This window comes from Haliotis rufescens, unplaced genomic scaffold, assembly GCF_023055435.1.
Source record: "Haliotis rufescens isolate VD_foot unplaced genomic scaffold, xgHalRufe1.0.p SCAF_2, whole genome shotgun sequence".
Lineage (NCBI taxonomy): Eukaryota > Metazoa > Mollusca > Gastropoda > Lepetellida > Haliotidae > Haliotis > Haliotis rufescens.
In genome coordinates this window covers 42,612,745-42,636,175 of record NW_025963890.1, presented here as the reverse complement: position 1 = coordinate 42,636,175, position 23,431 = coordinate 42,612,745, and the positions used below count along the sequence as shown (strand labels likewise).

Here is a 23,431-nt window from a genome sequence, read left to right as displayed (position 1 = left end):
AACGAAATTATCTTACCAACATGTTTTGATATGACATTGTAAAAGAATTCAAACAAATTCAAAATTGAAGCAGGGTATCAGGGATTTATTCTGATTCTCAGAAATCCACGTGCAGCCCGACTTGCCCATGTTGGGGTATAAGAGATTTATTCCACCACTGAGAAATTTATTCCCCTCCATGGCGGGTTACACAGTATTTTATCAAGATCAAGTGAACCAGTCAGATCTCATCATTCTGACATGGAAGTATAATAACCACATTTTCCTCTAGCCTATATATTTCTCCCCTACAGGAGCGCATCTTTGATGTCTGAAATTTGTGAACAAATGATTGAGGGTTGTGATTCACCTGCAAATAGAAAGAATATCAGCTTATGAAATAAATGTACTGTATTGGGATACAAATTGTACCCACCCATAGTATCAGGATATGTATCGTATCGTGACTCCACTGTATATTTACACCTGTCGGTATGATATATAGGGTGAGTTATCTGTAAACCTATTCAGTGTTAGAAATTAAGTATAAAGGTCAGGGGTCCTTTACATTTAGACTGCATTGTAAACACGTTGGACCCTTAGATTCAAGTACTGTAGCAGCCGACCTCAAGGACCCCAGGACGTCTTTAGTTTATGACACTGATATAGATGTGTTATCTGTACATGTACTGATGTACATCTTCATGATTTAACATGGTATTGTTAAATAGACTCAGTCAGTGCAGCTACAGAAAGGGCTTATGGGATCAATATTGGGGTTTCAGTTCTATACATTTTAGGAGCGTTTGAAGGGTTCCAAATCTAGACATTTCTTAAAGGCCAATCTAAGATACCACCTGAAAGTTGTATTGTACAGTAAACTATGTTTATAACACGCTTATAATGAACTGATGGATATAACAAACTTATTTTTTGTCCTGGCCATTTGCTGTATATATGCTTTAATATGCTTATAACGAAACCATGGTTATAACATACTAAAACTAGTTGTCGTATACTGTCTACTGTAGTTTATTCCATAAAATTTAATGATTAACTAATGGTGCATCATTATACTTTGTTTATTAATACAAGTATCAATTCCATCAGTTTATTTATGTTTAGCTCCTTTGAGAGGCATTTGGAGGTTGGAGCACTAAGTAAGGATAAGATATATGGATGAAGAACTTCTTTATTACAATTAGGAGCGACGTCTCTGTGTAGGTCATAACACTGTTATCAAGCTAGCTTTTGTCAGACAGGTAAAATGTATTCCTACAGTAAAATGTATTCTAGTAGTAGAAACTTTCATTGCTAAACTGACACTGACAATTTTGAATCAGCCATTGAAATAGTACAATAGCAAAAGCTACCTTAGTGATTATGATGCTGTAAGTGTTAAAGGCACATAGTAAAGTAATTCCGAGAAAATTGATAATGATTATCTAAACTGGCATGTATTTACAAATGGGGGCCTGCAATTTTCAAGATGGACTGGTTACGTTTATTGATCACCAGCCGACTGTTGGGTGGGGCATAAAAAGTACTTGAGACACTGGCCACAGGTCAGTATGTCATTGTAACGTCTTGTTACGTATACAAGGTTACTTCCCCCGATTACCAGCTGAGTCCAGCAGTGTGCAGATGGGTAACAATGAGAGAGAGCATGTCCTGTATCATGTAATTTTAAGCGAGGGAGATAGTTGGGATTTATGCTGCTTTTGTCCAGCGTTTAATGGGGGCTGATACCATGCTAGGCTTCAAACATTGTACCCATGTGGCATCTTCCTGAGGCAAGGGAGTTAACTGGAAAGTCCAGTTTCCACCCTTTGCCGAACTAGGCTGGAAATTTCTGGGCTTGATCAGTGGCTATTACTAGTTATGTCACTTCTATGACCCTCCTATTGACCAATCAGATTCCTCTTCTCATATCACTTGCATTTGCTTCAAACAAAACCAATAATCAAGATATATATTGCAATAAAACAAGTCAAATTTTGTTGTACATACACTGACGAACGTCAATTTCGTAGTCATGTGACCGACCTCTCGTCCAATTGAAAACCTGTATATCCTGTAAAAGTCAAATTAAAAAATTATTGATCATTGAATGCTGTGTCTATGTATAATCTCTGTTAATTTCTTAGCTTGACCTTAAGCCATGTTAGCTAATTGGTCATTTCCATGTGCAGAGGCTGAGAGTTCGTTAAGCCACTTTCACTGTGAATGTTTACCTGTTGTTCCCAGCTACAGGTATGCCTAATTAGACACAGGTAGATCACAAAGGGACACACAGGATTCTACTTGGGTAACAGTGCTAGGTATAGATTTGTGGTATTAACATTGCTGGGGGATTATTGCTTATTTCGTCACTCTGGCGGAACTTAATCCCTGAACAGGCTTAGTCTGGGTCAGTTCACCAGTTCAAGTCCTACACATCTGACTGTAAGCATTTCCTGAATGCACAAGGTTCTATGTTGTTGGCCTTTTGTATCTGAGGAGGCCACACGTTCTCAAAATATTGAGTTGATAATCAAATTTGGATACTTCTTGAATACTTCTTCATGAGGGATCATTCCTGTGTTCAAACTGGATCATAGTATATCCCCAGCATGTCTGTGATTTATATTATTTGGAAAAACTTGAGTGCATTTACCAGCAGTTTCTGTGTACCTAAGATTTATATATGAGAAATAGGTGTGTTGTCACAGATTATTTTGTTTACATACAATATTCCAAACCAATTCAGTCTCATTTGAGCTGAGCGACTTATAAGCTTTATCATAGCTGTTGACAGCAGGAATGGCGAGGGAATGACAAAACCTCAGTGTGATAGTTCCGGGGCTCATTGCTCAACTTTTGTGTTAATATTGATTTGGTGACACCGCAAGGGCTAAATACTGTATATATCAACTGTATTATGCAGGAACACACACTAGTCCAAAAAGTGCTGTGCATCTGTTAATCACACTTAGGACACACCACTATATGAAATATAAGTGGTCTCGCCTCAGCTAAAGAAATAATTGACGTGATCCGTCCATTGTGGGCTGGGAGATACGCATCAGACAGTGGATCAGCCAGGCGGAGATAACATAGAGTCAGACATCCAATACAGCCACTCGTACTTGCTCCTGGGACCTGTACTCACTGCGATACTGGCCGGGTAAATGAAGACTGACGGTTTGCCAGTTCGGTGGGGATTCGTGTGTGCATTTCTATGAGTGTGGAGCTTCGGATCAAGCATGCTGCAGCCTGGTGAGTGTTCTGTTTCATTGTTTCCATACGTCAACTAAATCAGATGTGATTGAATTTACCTGATAGGATTGTAATTGATGATTGCTGATAATGTTTATTCTTACAAACTGTTCCTCTGTGAAATACCTGTCGACACATGTGTGAAACTGCTCTTTAACTATGAATGCTGTTGTGTTGAATGTGACCTGGTATTCATTCAAGTATACATTGATTTTGGGACAGACACAAATGACATAATGACATTTTAATGAGTCAGGTTGTTTTTTTCCATCGGACATTCCTCTATGTCGGTTACAGTTAAAAAAAATAATCTTAATGACATAATACTCACTAATGATTATGAGTCAGACTGAAATCCTGATTATGTTTAGATTTTTAATTTTATAATTAGTTTCATGATCATGATAAGATATGGTTCACTGATTACCTTTGGGATGTCATACAGAAATCTAGGCCAAGGATTGTGTAAAAGTTAAAGGGAAACACTTAACACATCATTTGCTTTGGAACAATTTTGTTATTTACTAACCTGGTGAAAAAATCATTTTTTTCTTTCTATATCAAGAGTGTGATAGACAGAGCTTCAACTTGATCTGAATTTGTCTGGGTTGACTTCCCTATGCTTGTGCAGATGATTGTTCAAGTGTATGGGGCCAACTTAGACTGATATTGCTCAGAAATGGAGGGTCATTTGATGGGTCAGTGACACTGACCCCTACCAATCTGAACCACTGTATGGGTAATATTAATTAACAAAGTGAATACTCCATCAGAATTTAGTATCTGAAAATGTTCCGCTTATGAAAGTATAACATATTTGCTAGTCTGAAACCAGAAGCTAGTTAGATTAAATTTAGCAGATTATAGTTTAACCAGAAACATAGTTCTCAGGGTTTATCTAGATCTGTTTAGAGGCTGATGTTCAGTCCCAAGTCTGTAGCAAATGTCAATAAATATTCCCAAATTGGAATTAAACGTTTCCCAATTCATGCTATTATAGTTGGTTGGTTGGTTGGTTTGTTGTTTAACGCCGCACTCAGCAATATTCCACCTATATGACGGCAGTCTGTAAATAATAGAATCTGGACCAGACAATCCAGTGATTGATATCATGAGCATCGATCCATGCAATTGTGATCAATGACATGCATCAACCAAGTCAGCGAGCCTGACCACCCGATCCCGTTAGTCGCATTTTACGACAAGCATAGTCACCTTTTACGGCAAGCATGGGTTGCTGAAGACCTATTCTACCCGGGAATCTTCACGGGTCTCATGCTATTATAGTTATACTAATGTTATGTTTTTGTAGATCTGTCTTGTATTTCACTCATAACAGGACCAATAGAGAGGAAGAGGCATTGATGCTTAGTTCAACATTAGTGTGACTGCAATGTTAAAATTCATTGTTAAAATACATCTAAATTTAGAAGAAATAAGATTTTTAATGGAAATCCCAATTTTGAACAAAATAATGATTTTCCAAATTGACCTGCCAAGGGCACTTATTTTGGATGTTATTTTGAACTGAAATGTTTGAAATGATGATGAGAGAATGGTCCAGTTCAGGGTAGTGTTTGGCACAGACTGCAAAGGATGTATGCAAGACAAGACAATATGCAAGACAAGGACGTATGCAAGACAAGGACGTATGCAAGACAAGGACGTTTCCAAGACAAGGATGTATGCAAGACAAGACAAGGATGTATGCAAGACAAGACAAGGATGTATGCAAGACAAGGACGTATGCAAGACAAGGTTGTATGCAAGACAAGGTTGTATGCAAGACAAGACAAGGATGTATGCAAGACAAGGACGTATGCAAGACAAGGTTGTATGCAAGACAAGGATGTATGCAAGACAAGGACTTATGCAAGACAAGGATGTATGCAAGACAAGACAAGGATGTATGCAAGACAAGACAAGGATGTATGCAAGACAAGGACGTATGCAAGACAAGGTTGTATGCAAGACAAGGTTGTATGCAAGACAAGACAAGGATGTATGCAAGACAAGGACGTATGCAAGACAAGACAAGGATGTAGACAAGACAAGGATGTAGACAAGACAAGGATGTATGCAAAACAAGGACGTATGCAAGACAAGGAGGTATGCAAGACAAGGACGTATGCAAGACAAGGATGTATGCAAGACAAGACAAGCATGTATGCAAGACAAGGACGTATGCAAGACAAGGACGTATGCAAGACAAGGATGTATGCAAGACAAGACAAGGATGTATGCAAGACAAGACAAGCATGTATGCAAGACAAGGACGTATGCAAGACAAGGACGTATGCAAGACAAGGATATATGCAAGACAAGACAAGGATGTATGCAAGACAAGACAAGGATGTATGCAAGACAAGGATGTATGCAAGACAAGGACGTATGCAAGACAAGGTCGTATGCAAGACAAGGACGTATGCAAGACAAGGATGTATGCAAGACAAGGACGTATGCAAGACTAGGACGTATGCAAGACAAGGACGTAGGCAAGACAAGGACTTATGCAAGACAAGGATGTATGCAAGACAAGGTCGTATGCAAGACAAGGACGTATGCAAGACAAGTACGTATGCAAGACAAGGATGTATGCAAGACTAGGACGTATGCAAGACAAGGAAGTATGCAAGACAAGGATGTATGCAAGACTAGGACGTATGCAAGACAAGGATGTATGCAAGACTAGGACGTATGCAAGACAAGGACGTATGCAAGACAAGGACGTATGCAAGACAAGGAGGTATGCAAGACAAGGACGTATGCAAGACAAGGATGTATGCAAGACTAGGACGTATGCAAGACAAGGACGTATGCAAGACAAGGACGTATGCAAGACAAGGACGTATGCAAGACTAGGATGTATGCAAGACAAGGATGTATGCAAGACTAGGACGTATGCAAGACAAGGATGTATGCAAGACAAGGACGTATGCAAGACAAGGACGTATGCAAGACAAGGATGTATGCAAGACAAGGACGTATGCAAGACAAGGACGTATGCAAGACAAGGGCGTATGCAAGACAAGGATGTATGCAAGACAAGACAAGCATGTATGCAAGACAAGGACGTATGCAAGACAAGGACGTATGCAAGACAAGGATGTATGCAAGACAAGACAAGGATGTATGCAAGACAAAACAAGCATGTATGCAAGACAAGGACGTATGCAAGACAAGGACGTATGCAAGACAAGGATATATGCAAGACAAGACAAGGATGTATGCAAGACAAGACAAGGATGTATGCAAGACAAGGATGTATGCAAGACAAGGACGTATGCAAGACAAGGTCGTATGCAAGACAAGGATGTATGCAAGACAAGGACGTATGCAAGACTAGGACGTATGCAAGACAAGGACGTAGGCAAGACAAGGACTTAGGCAAGACAAGGATGTATGCAAGACAAGGTCGTATGCAAGACAAGGACGTATGCAAGACAAGTACGTATGCAAGACAAGGATGTATGCAAGACTAGGACGTATGCAAGACAAGGAAGTATGCAAGACAAGGATGTATGCAAGACTAGGACGTATGCAAGACAAGGATGTATGCAAGACTAGGACGAATGCAAGACAAGGATGTATGCAAGACAAGGACGTATGCAAGACAAGGAGGTATGCAAGACAAGGACGTATGCAAGACAAGGATGTATGCAAGACTAGGACGTATGCAAGACAAGGACGTATGCAAGACAAGGACGTATGCAAGACAAGGATGTATGCAAGACTAGGATGTATGCAAGACAAGGATGTATGCAAGACTAGGACGTATGCAAGACAAGGATGTATGCAAGACAAGGACGTATGCAAGACAAGGATGTATGCAAGACAAGGGCGTATGCAAGACAAGGATGTATGCAAGACAAGGACGTATGCAAGACTTTGATGCTATTGATTCCTGTGTTTGTGAAGGTACTTTCATGTCCTAATGCAAATGTGATTAGAATAATCAATACTTCCTACACATCTGATCTATACAGGAAGTCACATTATATGACATAAGAATTTTGAGGAGAAAATTATGGTAAGAATGTACAATGTATACAGAAAAATGTCATTAGCGTTGATGTTACCAAAAAAAACCCCTGCAAATTTGTGCATGTAGTTGTGCTGAATAGTTGAGTCAAAAAAGAAAAGCACAGATGACGCTACAGTTTATTTGTTTGTTGTTTAACGCCGCACTCAGCAATATTACAGCTATATGAGGGCGGTCAGCAAATAATCGAGTCTGGAACATACAATCCAGTGATTGACATCATGAGCATCGATCAGTTGGGATATGATGACAGGTATCAAGTCAGCGAGCCTGACCTCCCGATCCCATTAGTCGCCTCTTACGACAAGCATAGTCGCCTTTTACGACAATCAGTTCTTACCCGGGGTCTAATTTTTTTAAAACCGGGATCTTTAATGTTATCTTTACCGTCCGGATTAACGGGATTTCACCATATAGACATACTTTTTAAATCGTTTATATATACTCTTCAAAAACAAGAAACGCAAAACGGATATTTTTGGCCATAAAAGCAAAATTAGCGGACCAAGAGGTGCAAAATGAAGAGGTTTAATGTGTTATAGTGTCAGTGACAAATTCCCCGGATCAAATATTATCACAACAAGGACATTAGTCGGGGAACACGTACGAATTGGATATGATGGCGGCCTGTAAGTAATCGAGTCTGGACCAGACAATCCAGTGATTGGTATTATGAGCATCGATCCACACAATTGGGATCCCGTTCCCGTTAGTCGCCTCTTACGACATGCATAGTCAACTTTTACGGCAAGCATGGGTTATTGAAGACCCATTCTACCCAGGATCTTCACGGGCCGACGCTACAGTACAATATCAGGCGGAGCAAGGCTATTTGACATGGGATGTTGAAGCCTCTGTATTTCAATTACTTCGTTTAAACATTTAAATTTTTTGTACTGATGGTGGTTGAAATAATGGTACCATATTACCATGATAAGCATTCCAGGAATTAAAAAATTGATGTGTTGGGTGAAAAATGCTTAAAGAAAAGTTGGTTTGTTAATACCAAGTCTAAGGGATTCTCCCTGTCACACATCAATCTATTTCACTCTAAATGCCTAAAATTTACAAAAAGTCTGAAATACAAAGTAGACACAATTTATGGATAACAACTTCTTATATACTGTAAAAAGCCACGTTTCGGTATAGATTCTTATACCATTGTCAAGCAAGACTGAATGAGGAACATTGTACAGAATATATATAGTAGGTGGAGGATTAACAGTAAAGGATTATCACTAACAACAATTGCAAACATGAGGGGGATAACATGAGTAAGTAATGACAACGGAAGGATAATACTGTCACAACCATCTTCCCAAGGCAAGAGAGTTAGTTAGACCAGACAATGCAGTGATTGACATCATGCGCATCGATCTAGGCATTTGGGATATGATGACATGCATCAACCAAGTCAGCGAGCCTGACCACCCGATTACATTCGTGGCCACTTACGACAAGCATATCATCACCTGTTAAGACAAGCATGAGTTGCTAACCAGGATCCTCACTGCTAGATTGTTAGCGTTACTCAAATAGGAATAACATAGAGGTACATATTACAGGTATTTATCAAAGATTCCAAACCAAGAGCCTGTTGCAGGAAAATTATAATTATTTTCAAAAATGTAATATTTTTTAAATTCTTAAATTCGAAGGAGTGAGTGATTGAGTATGGTTTTATGCCGCTTTTAGCAATATTCCAGCTATATCATGGCGGGGGACACCAGAAATGGGCTTCACGCATTGTACCCATGTCAGGAATCGAACCTGGGTCTTCGGTATGACGAGCCAACGTTCAACCACTAGGCTACCCGACTGCCCCTTAATTTCATATGAATTTGAACATTGCATTCGATCCAGTAATACAGGTCTAGATAAACCCCTGCAATGTGTGGTGACCACGGGAACAGTTGTTAATATTATGTGCACTGTTTATTGTAACTGATATTTTGATAGGATAATTATTATATATGGTGATAGTGTTAATTAGATAGCAACACACAATACCTCACCTTGGGAGTGTAGGACAACATCTCCGAACTACCATCTGCATTTTATGTCGAGTTACTCAAAGCTTCCACACACATATTTATAATATTTATAATGGAACAACATTCTGTTGAAAAAACGCTATGGTCATAAAATTCTTGTGAAAGAAAATTCAGATTTTTTTTGTTTTGTTCAAATAGAATATTGGAAGTTATGACGCACACATGCACACCATCACACGTGGCAAAGGTAACTATGGGAGGCTGATAATTTATTATATTCATACGATAGATCTATCCTAGTGATCAGCCTTGCAGAAGTATCACAAAGTAAATTCTAAAGTGGATTTGAAATTAATTTCGCTTCAGTATTGCCTATGTCAGTAGGTGGCGAGATACACGAACCAACATTGTTTACTCAACTCCCTGGGTGTTTATTACCAGAAAACGAACAAGTGTTTATCTGTCAAGATTCCATTTACGCTCACTTCAATCGAGATACTTTCAACACAGATAGAGCAGGTTACCTGACAGTAATACAATCTGAACCAGAGGCCTCCCATGATATTCAAGTGGCACCTAGGTTCAGCACACTTGTGTTCAATACACTTGAATACACACTAGCTCTTTTCAGCTGTTGAAAACCACTTAAAGAAAGGATATTGGTCTGTCTATTAACTCAGTGACTGCCAACGCAGTCCTGTCTCTCTGTCTATACAGAAATGTTGATGTATTATTACCTGGTGTAATCTGATGCCTGATATAGACAGGTAGGCTATATTATTATTGCTTATTTATACTGTCTCTTGGTGATTTCAAATCTACATTTGTTATGTAACATTTAGTCTGAAAAGTGTTTTGCTAGGCTTGATGTTGATTTTGGACCATAGACAGATTGTTTTCACCTATGAATGGATTTAATGATTTGTTAATAGTTCTGTAAAAGAATGTCTTATTAAAACTTAGAAATGTAAACATGTTCTGAAATCTGTTTTTATCTTGATAAAGGATTGACAAACAGAGATATAGATAAGCTGCGTATTTGCGTAAAATACTCCCCAAAAATATTCAAAACCCAATTACTTTCAATTACCTTGCGTACAAAAATGCATGCATTAAAGGAAAAACCCAATGAAGCTTTTTCAGCATGCATACAAAGGAGCTAATTTCCGAAACACAATTATGAGCTAATTTACTTTCTGACTCAAGCCTATATATAGAACAGTTATATACATCTAAGACATTATTTCATTTTTTTAAATCTTAAAATGTTCACTAATTTTGGGAAAAACCCAATAGACTGATGAATGGAGGAGTGAAATAATATTGGTTACCCAATGAAAAATGTAATAACCCAATTAAAATAGAAACCCTGGAGTAAAAACTCAATTGCTCGAAATGTTATCTGGAGCTCTGGACTAATAAAGACTGATAATGCTTTCAAGAAATTTGTTGCTCCAGATACTGCCTCTTTGTGCATTCTGATCATATGATTATAAGATGTAGATTTGTTGTCTCTGACAGTGCTGAGATTATCAGTTTGTTTAGGCCCAGAATGTTCATACACATGCAATGCGAGGTAATGAGTCAAATTAGTTTAATTTGTTTTTGTATGAAATGGTTGTTGTTTGGTTTGTTGTTTAACGCCACACTCAGCAATATTCCAGCTATATGACGGCGGTCTGTAAATAATCGAGTCTGGACTAGCCAATCCAGTGATTAATATCATGAGCATCGATCCACGCAATTGGGATTGATGACATGCATCAACCAAGTCAGCGAGCCTGACCACCCGATCCCGTTAGTTGCCTTTTACGACAAGCATAGTCATCTTTTACGGCAAGCATGGGTTGCTGAAGACCTATTCTACCCCAGAATCTTCACAGGTATTGTATGAAATGGATTTCAGTAAAGACAATCACAATTCTGATCTTTTGGCCATTATAGTTTTGTTTGTTACATCACTGATCTGCCGACCCTAAATAACCCAAATTTATACATATTTTCCCCCACAAACACATCATACCAAAATAATTTTGAGATTATTAGCTTTTTCCTCCTTTGACTTCTGACTTTGACAAAAATAAAATCTGAATTAACAATAAAAAAAAGGCCTTAATATCATTCCCTTATAACATAATTAATACATATAACACTGTGAAGTATTGTTTCAGTTTGTTGTATAAAGTGTCACTAAGATCAGGTGTTAGAACAGGTTGATATTTCACTGTGTGAATTCAGGTTGTTCATCACCTGTGTTTGTTGACACTGATTTATTGTAAGCGTAATCCTCACTTAACTCTCCTGGCAAGCACATTTGTACAGGTAGACATAGGACAGTATTGATTCCTGTTCAGGCAAGGCTTAAGGTATTGATCAGTCAACGTGATGTGTGGACACAGGCGAGACATAAAAACTTACAAAGTTTAACATTATGGAAATGTTGACGAGATAACGCTGGAAGAAAGTACAAGATTATGAATTATGTATTTATCATTTGATATCCAAGTCATTGAGTTATTCAAGAGTTTGTTCAAGGTGTTCTGCTGAATGTGCCTGTGTCTGAAGTTTCAAACTTGACATGGGTTGGGTTCAGGTCAAATGAGGGTATTAGACTCATGAAGATCCGGGGTAGAATGGGTCTTCAGCAACCCATGCTTGCCGTAAAAGGCAACTATGCTTGTCATAAGAGGCAACATACGGGATCAGGTGGTCAGGCTTGCTGACTATGTTGATGCATGTCATCGTATCCCAATTGCTTACATCGATGCTCATGATGTCAATCACTGGATTGTCTGGTCCAGACTTGATTATTTACAGATGTCCGTCATACAGTTGGAATATTGCTGAGTGCGGCGTTAAACAACAAACAAACGAATGAGGGAAGTATGTGAGTGTTCAGTGTTTATTCCTAATACAGAATATTTACCATCAGAAAACACACAACCATGACAACCTCTTTATCTTTACCCTATTCTCATCGCTCAAAAACTGTTTTCAAACATTGCAAGTTTTACTGGAATGTGTGCATAAATGTGTCACGTCGCAAGGTCATTGATGAGTCAGTAATACTGTGACAACAGTCTGTAGAGTACCAACTGAAAACCTTTTTTTTTAGACAGTGGCGTATTTACATGTAGAGAAAATGACAATTGCCTCCGCATAATACATATCCAGCTGTTATAAACTGGGAAAAAGGACCGTAGCCACAGATGGAGGTCTAAAAGCACATATAAGGAAACCGATCACATTAGTGTCGTTGCTAAATTGGTTTGCAACTTATATCTCCAAAGTTGCCAAAACTTCTAAAAAGCCTCGCCTACGTCCCTGTTAGACACTTATTTTCGCTATCTTAGGCTATTATTTTGAAAATGCTAACGATTGTCCCAGTCATTTGTCCAGATCTTTGATGGTTAATTCTGACTCTATGGTGGATTGGACATGTTTTAAAACACTGAAAGTACTACTGGTAAGCCAGGATAATTTGAGTTGTGACCTTACAATTAACCCTGTATGACTATGTATGAGGTCCACCCACTGGCGTGTACCATTGTGAAGAAAGGGGTAGGGGGTGGTCCGCGACAAGTAGTCTCGGCTAACAAGTTCTAGTGAAGAGTTCAATAGCACATACCAGTACATGTATGTGCTGATGTAGAGTAGCCAATGACAGTGAAAACGGTGACAGCACATTTACATAGATAACAACAGTTGAGAAGTATCATGATAGACACACCATTGGCAATGCTAGCTTTGGACAAAGCTTGAGATGTATTTGTATATTCTTTCTCCATGGGATATTATAGGCCAATTATTGAGCCTTAGAATTTGTTTAATTTGGCCATGCTTGTGTAGCGGCCATAAGATTACCGAGTCCGGTGATGAGATTCGAACCACGGACCCTCTGATCATAGGTCGGACGCCTTGTCCACATGACCAAAGATGTTAACCCCGTCAGCAAGCTGACAAGGTAAGGATGTCATCTGTGGGATGACTCCACGTCCTGCAACACTTGCCTAGCTTTGACATGATTATTTGTTTGTAATTAAGTTCATTCTTTTTTAGAGCGTTTATGCTCTCTACCCATAACAAGCCAAATATGTTTGGTACTTCTGTGTACCGCCTACATGCCTGAAACATGTTTTATGAGTTGGTTCAAATTATCCTAGATTATCACTACCTACCTGATCTTTCAAATTTGCACATTGGTCCAGATATGACCACAAAGGAAATCTTTTTTCAATAAAGAACATAAAAAAAACATAGATAAGAAATGCATACAATCATATGAAATAGGATTGTTAAGAATACTTTAGTGGGACATAAATCAAAGCAACATTTTCATTCCTTAAAGTGAGTGAGTTGGGTTTAACTCTGCTTTGAACAGTATTCAAGTTATATCACGGCATTTCAGCTTAATGTTGGTGGAAAGCCTGAAGGGATGCAGCTCGTAGATGCTTTCCACTTTGGTGAAACCCACATGCATGGGTATGGTGCTGACAAACCTAGAAACAATTGGGGCGAACCAGGATTTGAACCAACAGTCATAGGTTTCTAGTGTGTCCAAGGGACGCAACTCTGCACAGTGAATTGTGGTGTCTTAAACGACTGGGACACCCATGCCCCCATTTCTCAAAGAGAACTTTTCAAATATGTTCTTTGCAATTGGCTTGAACATTCTTTTGAGGGGCTCATAATTAATTTTAAAAGGGCAATTTTATCATTTAATGTCACTGTATGTATGTAGACATGCTCAAGAGTAATCATCTAGACGAGTGGGTTTCCAAAATATAAGGGTCTGCACTATTTAAAAAAATTACCAGTCACAACTTGGCATCAAGTGGGATAGTCCAAGTCCCTTGTTAGGAATACACATAAACACTCATGCAATAAAACCAGAAAAAAATACACATGGACAATTAAGTCCCAATCACACATCAAAGGCTACTGGTTTCTTGTTTGCTGTGCCGACAGTGGAGCCCCTCAGTATAGCAACCTGGAGACTGGGGTGTATATTACCCAGCTGTCATGTGTGGTGATAGGGTGCTGTGTGTTGCCAAGCCTCGCCCTGTTCACAGTACAACATGGGCCATAAAACTAAAACAACTGCTAGATCAGGGGGCCATTTAATCCAACTGTAACCCTTCCTCTATTGATTTTATTTCACTTGCTGATTACAAATGTTTTAGGTTGAAGTCGCTATTGACTTTTTGTTGTCCCTGAATGTAGTTAGTGTTGAAATAAGCAAGAAAGTCAAGGGTTCTTGGAATAACATTAACGTTAAAATTAGATGTCCAAGGGGTCCCCTGATTCTAACACTATAGCAGCAAATCTCAAGGAGCTCCCTTAATTTCAAGCTTTTCAGTTATGTGAGCAGGTGCTGTTTATTTTTTTATGGATATTAAAACAACAGTTAGATTTGAATGAATGTTTTACAACATTAAGTGACCTGTGAAGATTCCGGGGTAGAATAGGTCTTCAGCAACCCATACTTGCCGTAAAAGGCCACTATGCTTGTCGTAAAAGGCGACTAACGGGATCGGGTGGTCAGGCTCGCTGACTTGGTTGATACATGTCATCGATCCCAATTGCGTGGATCGATGTTCATGCTGTCAATCACTGGATTGTCTGGTCCAGACTCGATTATTTACAGACCGCTGTCATATGGTTGGAATATTGCTGAGTATGGCGTTAAACAACAAACAAACAAACAAACAACCTTAAGTAATGTCTACTGTCCTGGTATGACATGCATGGGATGTATGTAAATTATAATGACCCAATAATTAGAGCTGAACATGTTTCAGTGCCATTCCACAGCCAAAAAATAGATATCTGATGCAAGAGCCTGTATTTTTTTAAATCTGACAATTTCAAACACAATCAGTGTAAGAAGTCTGACTTGAGGTGTAAGTGATAGGGTTTTCATGGGTTAGGGCTTTTATTCAAGGATCTTTTATATAGTTGAAAATGTTTAGCTAGCAGACAAATCACACATGCGTTGGATGAAAATTATTATGGATTATGTGTTGGATAAAAAATGTCAGAGGTATTTTATGAGACTCTTACTTTTTAATCTCATGAAAATCTGAGGAGAAATGTTTTATCTTACTTTTAAATTGAAAGAACTGAAACACCGTTTATGAAAATTTTTATGTTTTAAACACTTGTTGTGAACTGAAGGAAACGGACGTAAAATATCTCTTGCTGTTGCCCATGTACTAGAAAAAGGGTCTTAAAAGGACTGTGGTATATCAGCACCTCTGTAGTTGAGTGGTTCAATAAACTGACTAAAACATAAAGAGACATTTGACGTTCGATTCTATAGTCCGTCAACAATCATTTTTGCACCTGTTTTTTCACAATTATTTTCCATTAAACATATCATGACGAAAGTCAGTTTCTCTTTTTTTCTCTTTTTTGATAAATCTCTAGCGAGGCTTATTCTAAAGAATATTCTTGAGACAGAGAGTTTCCCAAGAATATCCCTGGGGCAGATTAATATTCTGCAGAAACTCTGTGCTATTCTGCAGAAACTCTGTGCTATTCTGCAGAAACTCTATGCTGAGTGGTTATTCTATGAATGGAAGGCCCCATAAAAAATAATAAGATGACATAATATTGGTTGATAAGTTAACGAGTATGATATGATTACTTTATATAAATGTGTATTAGTTCCGATGTTTCCTATAGCACCTGTATGTGTGACTTGTGTAAACTTGCAGTATCCAAGGACAACAAGGACTACATGACCACGAGGGACGGCAGCATCCACATTCCCCCTGGCAGCCATATTCTCTCCCGCCTCTACTCCAACCATGGAGTGCAAGTCCGCATGGTGCGCAAGCAGAGGAGCCAGAAGATCCCAACAGTGAGAGAGCTCATCGAGAGGCTGGCCAGGAAACACGAGAGTCTGCTCATTGAGGAGATGGAGAAGAACAAGAGGTAGGTTGCTGGCTGTCACGGCTGTCTGGTTAACTAGCATGCTTAATAAAGAAATATACCTTACTGTACCTGTGCTGTTATTGTTTCTTTGACTCAGAACATCTCCAAGTATAGTAAACTACGTTTATGATGAACACACTGACGGATATAATGAACTTATTTTGGGTCCAGGGCCCTGTTCCACAAAGTGATCTTAGCGCTAAGTCGATCGTAACTCCCATTCTTTAACACTGACTTACTACAGTAAGCCATTTGCTGTATATATGCTGTTCAAGCTTATTACGAACTACAGTGATAATGGTAATGGTCCCTTCGAGTTTGTTACAACTGTAGTCTACTGTATAGTCCTCTTTCTGCGAAATGTGTGTGAAATATCAGGTGTATCTTTGGAATAACTCAAATCTGCATAGGCCTATACTATGGCGGTTCCAGTTGCAAATAATTTAATAAGTAGAGAAGGTTGATCTATGTGCATTTTTTTTATTTTTTAGATGCACAACAATGTTGGAAACTATTGTAAAGTTATCATGGTTATAGAGTGTTTTATTACATATTTTCATATGTGTTATTTATTTGTCAAGCATGGTGATCACCACTTATAAAATCTATCGTTGGTGCCTTAAATTAGTCTAGGGCAAGTTCTATCTGGCAATCAAGATCACTTGTTAATGATTTCATGCCAACTGTCTTAAAACTAAACATGTACAAATTGTCATAGAAACATAATATCACCCAGGTTCTTTGAGCTGACACCATGTTCTTGCCTTTAAGGAAAACTGTCAAAGATCAGATAGTGTCTGCAGAATGGTCTTATTGTCTCCAGTAGTCAATTTTACAAGTTAATGTCAACAGTGTGGTTTATCTTACTCTCAGTTTGGGAGTTGGTGGGATAACATCAAGGGAGACAACTCTTGATAAGCTTCACAGTGTAGAACTTTTTTGTTTCTTCAGTGTGGACTCTGTGGAGTGAAAGGAATATTGGAATTTATCCTTTTACTGTCATTTTGAAAACGTCATTATGTGGTTGTTTGTGTCAATATTCCAGGGCACATGTACTTGTACTTGGATGAGTGAGTGAGTATGGTTTTACGCCGCTTTTAGCAATTAATATTCCAGCAATATCACGGCGGGGGACACCAGAAATGGGCTTCACACATTGTACCCATGTCGGGAATCGAACCCGGGTCTTCGATGTGACGAGCGAGCGCTTTAACCACTAGTCTACCCGACCGCCCCGTACTTGGTTGAAGTCATCTTAGCAATACTCTGGAACTTTCTGGATTAAAAAGTCGGACTGTATTGTCCCGGGTCTGTTACACGTGTTTAGTTCTTGCTGAAACAGAACATGCATGTTCATGTTATCCTTTAGGAAATATTAGTGACAATATATATACACTTGGTGATGGGAGGATTGTGATTGTTGTCCATGTCAGAAAGATTCATTGTGCAAGCAGTGTGGATCCAATGAGTGGCATCTTGATTTTCTTGGAATGTGTGATTTCTACATGTTGGCAAATTACCTTCAAAGTAAGATTTCATTTCTGTCCTTTCTATGTATGTGATGCTGTTTTCCCAATACTGTCACATACGACAAATTACAGTCTGCTTTAATACCTATGGGAGCATGCTGAAAATTATTAATTTATTATCAACATTAGTAAACAAATATATCAAATGTGAACTGACTACTGGTACTATGCAGGGTCAACTTTTGCATTTGATACAGTTTTTCCAATGTAAAAGTGATCAACTGCTATTCTTCACAATCGGTCTTCTAAATATTATTTGTCAAACTCTTCTATCATTGAGACCTGTGAAGATCTGGGTATAATTGGTCTTCAGCAACCCATACTTATGAGGCAACTAACAAGATCGGGTGGTCAGGCTTGTTGACTTGTTTGAGGCATGTCATCGTATTCTAATGGCATGGATTGATGCTCATGATGTCAATCACTGAATTATCTGGACTAGACTGGATTATTAAGAAAACCCGTTGTTATAGCTGTAATATTGCTGTGTGTGCCGTTAAACAACAAACAAACACGGCAAAATTCTTTTATTGAGAAGTAAGTTATTTGCACCGCAAAGTGCTTTTGTTTAAATAGCTATTATTCATATGGCTTGTTCTGAGCCACTGACACTACTTTGTAGGAGCATCTTATCAACCGAAATCTCATTGCATTCCTGCTGTAGTGAGAGTTTGGAGATGTTTGATGAGTTTAGAACTTTAAAGAATTGACCTTCACCTTGTGAAGTTCATTGGAGTATGAACCTTCATAGAGTGAGGGCCAAACTGTATGAACGTCGGAGCTTGTGAGGATATTCGTGAACAATCATGTAGTCAAGCTCTCTGATTTTTCTCAATGTATACTGAAACACTGAGACCAAGATTAAAGGTTCTAAATGATCAGAAAGAATGCTTATGTATGTTTTCATGCTAGGGAATTCCCAAGGGTTTCCCCAGGTATGTGGAAGTAGTCCGTCAGTGTTTACGTCATTTCAAGAACATGGTCTCGCAAAAAACGTATGAACGTCAAATTGTGTCGTTCATACACTTATGAACGTCAATTTCGCGGTCATGTGACCAACCTCTCGTCCAATGGAAAAAAAGAATATCGTGTATAAACGTCAAATTAAAAAATTATTTTTGTATGAACACATCAACACTTTTTTGAATTCGACACATGTCTGAGATGTACTTTATCATAACAATCTGTAATATCCAGACAAATGTGCCGATGATTATTTTATGTTTCATGTTGTTATTTCTCTAACAATCTTTTCCAATATGATCCAGACCATTCATTGATAATTACTAGTTTGTGGAAGGGAGATAACTCAAAAGGCCCTGCTGTGGCTGAGGACTATGGTGGGTGCGCCCAGGCCTTCTGTCACCTCAGTACCAGCTTGGTCTTAATATCAGAGCTTGAGATAAGCTTTTGGTTTTGTGGGTATTTTATCCATGCATTTTTAAACCATTGGGTATCAGTAATTCTATCTGGGTATTCAAATTTCTGTTACCCACTAGTTGTTACACATGTGGGTATTTAAAGGGCAAGTTCACACGGAAATGAACCAATTTTTCTTGTACTTTTTCCACATTAAAAGTGTTAACATAGAAGTGTCATAGACAAAAATATAAAAACATCATATTTAATTAACATATTTTTTGCATAAAAACGATTTATATTTTTCACATTTACCAAGTGTTCTATTTCCATAACAAAAACACCATGGCTTATGCCCCTTGCAATATGACGTCATTGGTGCCAATTGATAAACATTATGACGTCATCATGCTTTGTTAGAGCCGCTTCACGTGGTGTAGGTACAGTTTTGTGATTCTAGCGTCTCAGATGCCAGCCAGAATTGTGTTATGCTGAGTCACCACTGCGCCGGAGTGTGTCGTAGACCATGTTGTTTAACCGCAAACTGGTCCTTGATATATTTTGCGTTGAGAATAGACAGGGACCCAGTTGAATTGGCACCAATTACGTCATAATCTAAGGGGGATAACTCAGGCCTGTTTAGCTCGAAAAACGAAGGCCTCATAACGGCATATCATTTTCACACTATTGTGAGCTTCCTACTTTCACTGTGAAAAAAATGAGTGTATATTTTCAAACACAGATACTAATTAATTCTAAAATTGCGTTTTGTTTAGAAAAAGAAAGAAAGTGATTTTTGCGTGTACACTTCCCCTTTAAGTTAAATATTTAAAAACACTATTCATCTAGTCCCAGCAAACTGGTGTTGTGTGGGTTAGAGAGCTTTATAGGACTCAAAAATACCACGATACTTCCACAAGAAAGTGTGATGGCAAATGATCATGATGTAACTGTCATCGTGGAGTTTGGCAAGTTTGACGGAATGCCTGTTTATAATTTCAAAATAAGTTGCTGATTTGCTAATCGAATACGCAGGGTTACTTCACAATATTTTGATGATACGCACAAGTTTTATTTTTGTAGCGTATCTGTAATGTTAGTTGCATATTTGATACGCTTGGATTTTATTTTACTGCATATTTCTGATGCGTATTTTATGCAGATACGCAGCCTATCTGGAGCTCTGAATATAGAGGTACTCTGTCACAGGCTCTCTATGACACTATGGGCCCCTTGTATTCAGATTGTAATGGTTTGTGTTACGAATCATATTTCTATCAACTTTCCTTGTGGAGCTAATGTTTTCAGTTTCAACGCTGTAGCATTATCTGATGAACATTACATGTTTAATATTAATTTTAGAATTTGTGTTTCACATCAAAAGTTGACATAGCTACAAGTTTTCCATCTTCATGAATCACAGGTTAGGAAGACAACAATACACCATTTTGCAGCTGACATCTTAAACAAGAGACCTTAGCTGATTAATGTACACATGCACTTATTATCTAGAAACACACCATGAAACCATGTTTATTGCTGTTGGGAGTGATTCTATCTATACACAGTGAACAGCAGACATTTGTTATCCTGACAATTTTAGTGGGCATGCCACCTTCTGGGTTAGCAGGTGTCTGTACAGTACAGTGATGTAGTGTATGGGGACAACAAACTTGCCATGTTTGTGCATCTTCCCGAGGCAAGAGAGTTAACTGACTTTAGAAGTCCAGTTTCTACCATTGCCGAACTAGGCTGAAATTCATTGGCTCGATCGTAGCGCCACCAGTGGTTATTACGAGTTATGTCCCTGCTAAGCCTCTCCTATGGGCCAATGAGATTCCACCTCTCGTATCACTTGCATTTGTTTCAAACGCCCTGTCAAGACGATCTGATCGATAATCAACACCTATATTGTGATAAAACAGGTCTTACATCGTGAAGTGCATCAAATCAGGTGAGCACCTTGATTAAAAACATGAAAAGATTTGGAAAATATTTGTTGACGAGTTAGCGGTGTACATGCATTGCAAATCCTGCAATCGACCGAAATCTGCACGACAGTTTACGAACTGGATTTCGATTTCGTTGCGCGATTTTGATTGGACTATGCATAGACTCGTTAGTCCAGTCAAAATGTAACTCCATAATACCAGCCTAGTTTGGCAAGGGTGGAAACTGGACTTTAATAGTCAGTTTACACTCTTGCCTCGGGAAGATGAGTTTGAAGAGAAAATCAGGGAATTAGCTATGATTTTAAACTAAGTGTCTTTGGTAGGAAAATTGGGAAGAAAATGTTACTTTTTTATTAATTGGAATTTTTGTGTGGTTCTGTTGTATTTAATTCAAAGGTATTTTGAAATTGTGTTCAGTGCATTTTTGTAAACAATGAACTTTTGTTTTGTCACAGACTTTTCTTATATCACCCAGCCATGCAAAGCTAGCCTCTAGAAATGTTATCTAACTAATTAAATTAACAAAAGCTCATTTATCATTTTATATCCAACAGTATGTGATATATCAGTGTTTGTTATCAGCATTATTTATATCAGTTTATTTAAAGAATCCCATTTTATTGTTGTTAAAAATTGGGACAATTATTGGTCAATAAATATTTCAGTTGATACCTTCTGTATTTAAATTAAAAAAAGAATTGTTGTGTAGACTGTTGAAGTTTAATCGTGGAGTTGCAAACAGTGAAACCCTTTGGCCTGGTTCTGGGGGCACAGATAACCCAGTGATCACAGGTACTGTAACCTGCTGTGGAGGTTCTGGGGGCACTGATGGCCCAGTGGTCTAAGGTGCTGTCACTTGTTGTCGAGGTTCTGGGGGCACAGATAGCCCAGTGGTCTAAGGTGCTGTAACTTGTTGTGGAGGTTCTGGGGGCACAGCTAGCCCAGTGATCTAAGGCGCTGTAACTTGTTGTGGAGGTTCTCGGGGCACAGATGGCCCAGTGGTCTAAGGCGCTGTAACTTGTTGTGGAGGTTCTCGGGGCACAGATAGCCCAGTGGTCTAAGGCGCTGTAACTTGCTGTGGAGGTTCTGGGGGCACAGATGGCCCAGTGGTCTAAGGCGCTGTAGCTCACTGTGGAGGTTCTGGGGGCACAGATGGCCCAGTGATCTAAGGCGCTGTAACTTGTTGTGGAGGTTCTCGGGGCACAGATAGCCCAGTGGTCTAAGGCGCTGTAGCTCACTGTGGAGGTTCTGGGGGCACAGATGGCCCAGTGGTCTAAGGTGCTGTAACATGCTGTGGAGGTTCTGGGGGCACAGATAACCCAGCTGTCTAAGGTGCTGTAACTCAAGGAGGTTCATGGGGCACTGATGGCCCAGTGGTCTAAGGTGCTGTCACTTGTTGTGGAGGTTCTGGGGGCACAGATAGCCCAGTGGTCTAAGGTGCTGTAACTTGTTGTGGAGGTTCTGGGGGCACAGATAGCCCAGTGGTCTAAGATGCTGTAACTTGCTGTGGAGGTTCTGGGGGCACAGATAGCCCAGTGGTCTAAGATGCTGTAACTTGCTGTGGAGGTTCTGGGGGCACAGATAGCCCAGTGGTCTAAGGCGCTGTAGCTCACTGTGGAGGTTCTGGGGGCACAGATAGCCCAGTGGTCTAAGGTGCTGTAACTTGCTGTGGAGGTTCTGGGGGCACAGATGGCCCAGTGGTCTAAGGCGCTGTAGCTCACTGTGGAGGTTCTGGGGGCACAGATGGCCCAGTGGTCTAAGGCGCTGTAACTTGCTGTGGAGGTTCTGGGGGCACAGATAGCCCAGTGGTCTAAGGTGCTGTAACTTGCTGTGGAGGTTCTGAGGGCACAGATAGCCCAGTGGTCTAAGGCGCTGTAGCTCACTGTGGAGGTTCTGGGGGCACTGATAGCCCAGTGGTCTAAGGCGCTGTAACTTGCTGTGGAGGTTCTGGGGGCACAGATAGCCCAGTGGTCTAAGGCGCTGTAACTTGCTGTGGAGGTTCTGGGGGCACAGATGGCCCAGTGGTCTAAGGTGCTGTAACTTGCTGTGGAGGTTCTGGGGGCACAGATAGCCCAGCTGTCTAAGGCGCTGTAACTTGCTGTGGAGGTTCTGGGGGCACAGATGGCCCAGTGGTCTAAGGCGCTGTAACTTGCTGTGGAGGTTCTGGGGGCACAGATGGCCCAGTGGTCTAAGGTGCTGTAACTTGCTGTGGAGGTTCTGGGGGCACAGATAGCCCAGCTGTCTAAGGCGCTGTAACTTGCTGTGGAGGTTCTGGGGGCACAGATGGCCCAGTGGTCTAAGGCGCTGTAACTTGCTGTGGAGGTTCTGGGGGCACAGATAGCCCAGTGGTCTAAGGTGCTGTAACTTGTTGTGGAGGTT

General features: G+C 39.6%; 1 protein-coding gene across 4 annotated transcripts in view; it reads left to right on the top strand.

Moving 5' to 3' along the window:
- Positions 1-23,431, top strand: part of LOC124149403 — a 136,519-nt gene that overhangs the window by 23,945 nt on the left and 89,143 nt on the right. Inside the window, exons 1-2 of one of the 4 annotated variants that reach the window (XM_046520955.2) lie at positions 1,790-3,237; positions 15,993-16,212. The exons of 2 other annotated variants lie outside the window; for them this stretch is intronic. In XM_046520955.2, the coding sequence (XP_046376911.1) occupies positions 3,225-3,237; positions 15,993-16,212 (233 nt within the window). In that variant the 5' untranslated portion in view covers positions 1,790-3,224. Of the gene's footprint in view, positions 1-1,789; positions 3,238-9,712; positions 10,041-15,992; positions 16,213-23,431 lie in introns of those variants that run through there. One more of the 4 variants, XM_046520957.2, reaches the window with a different exon arrangement.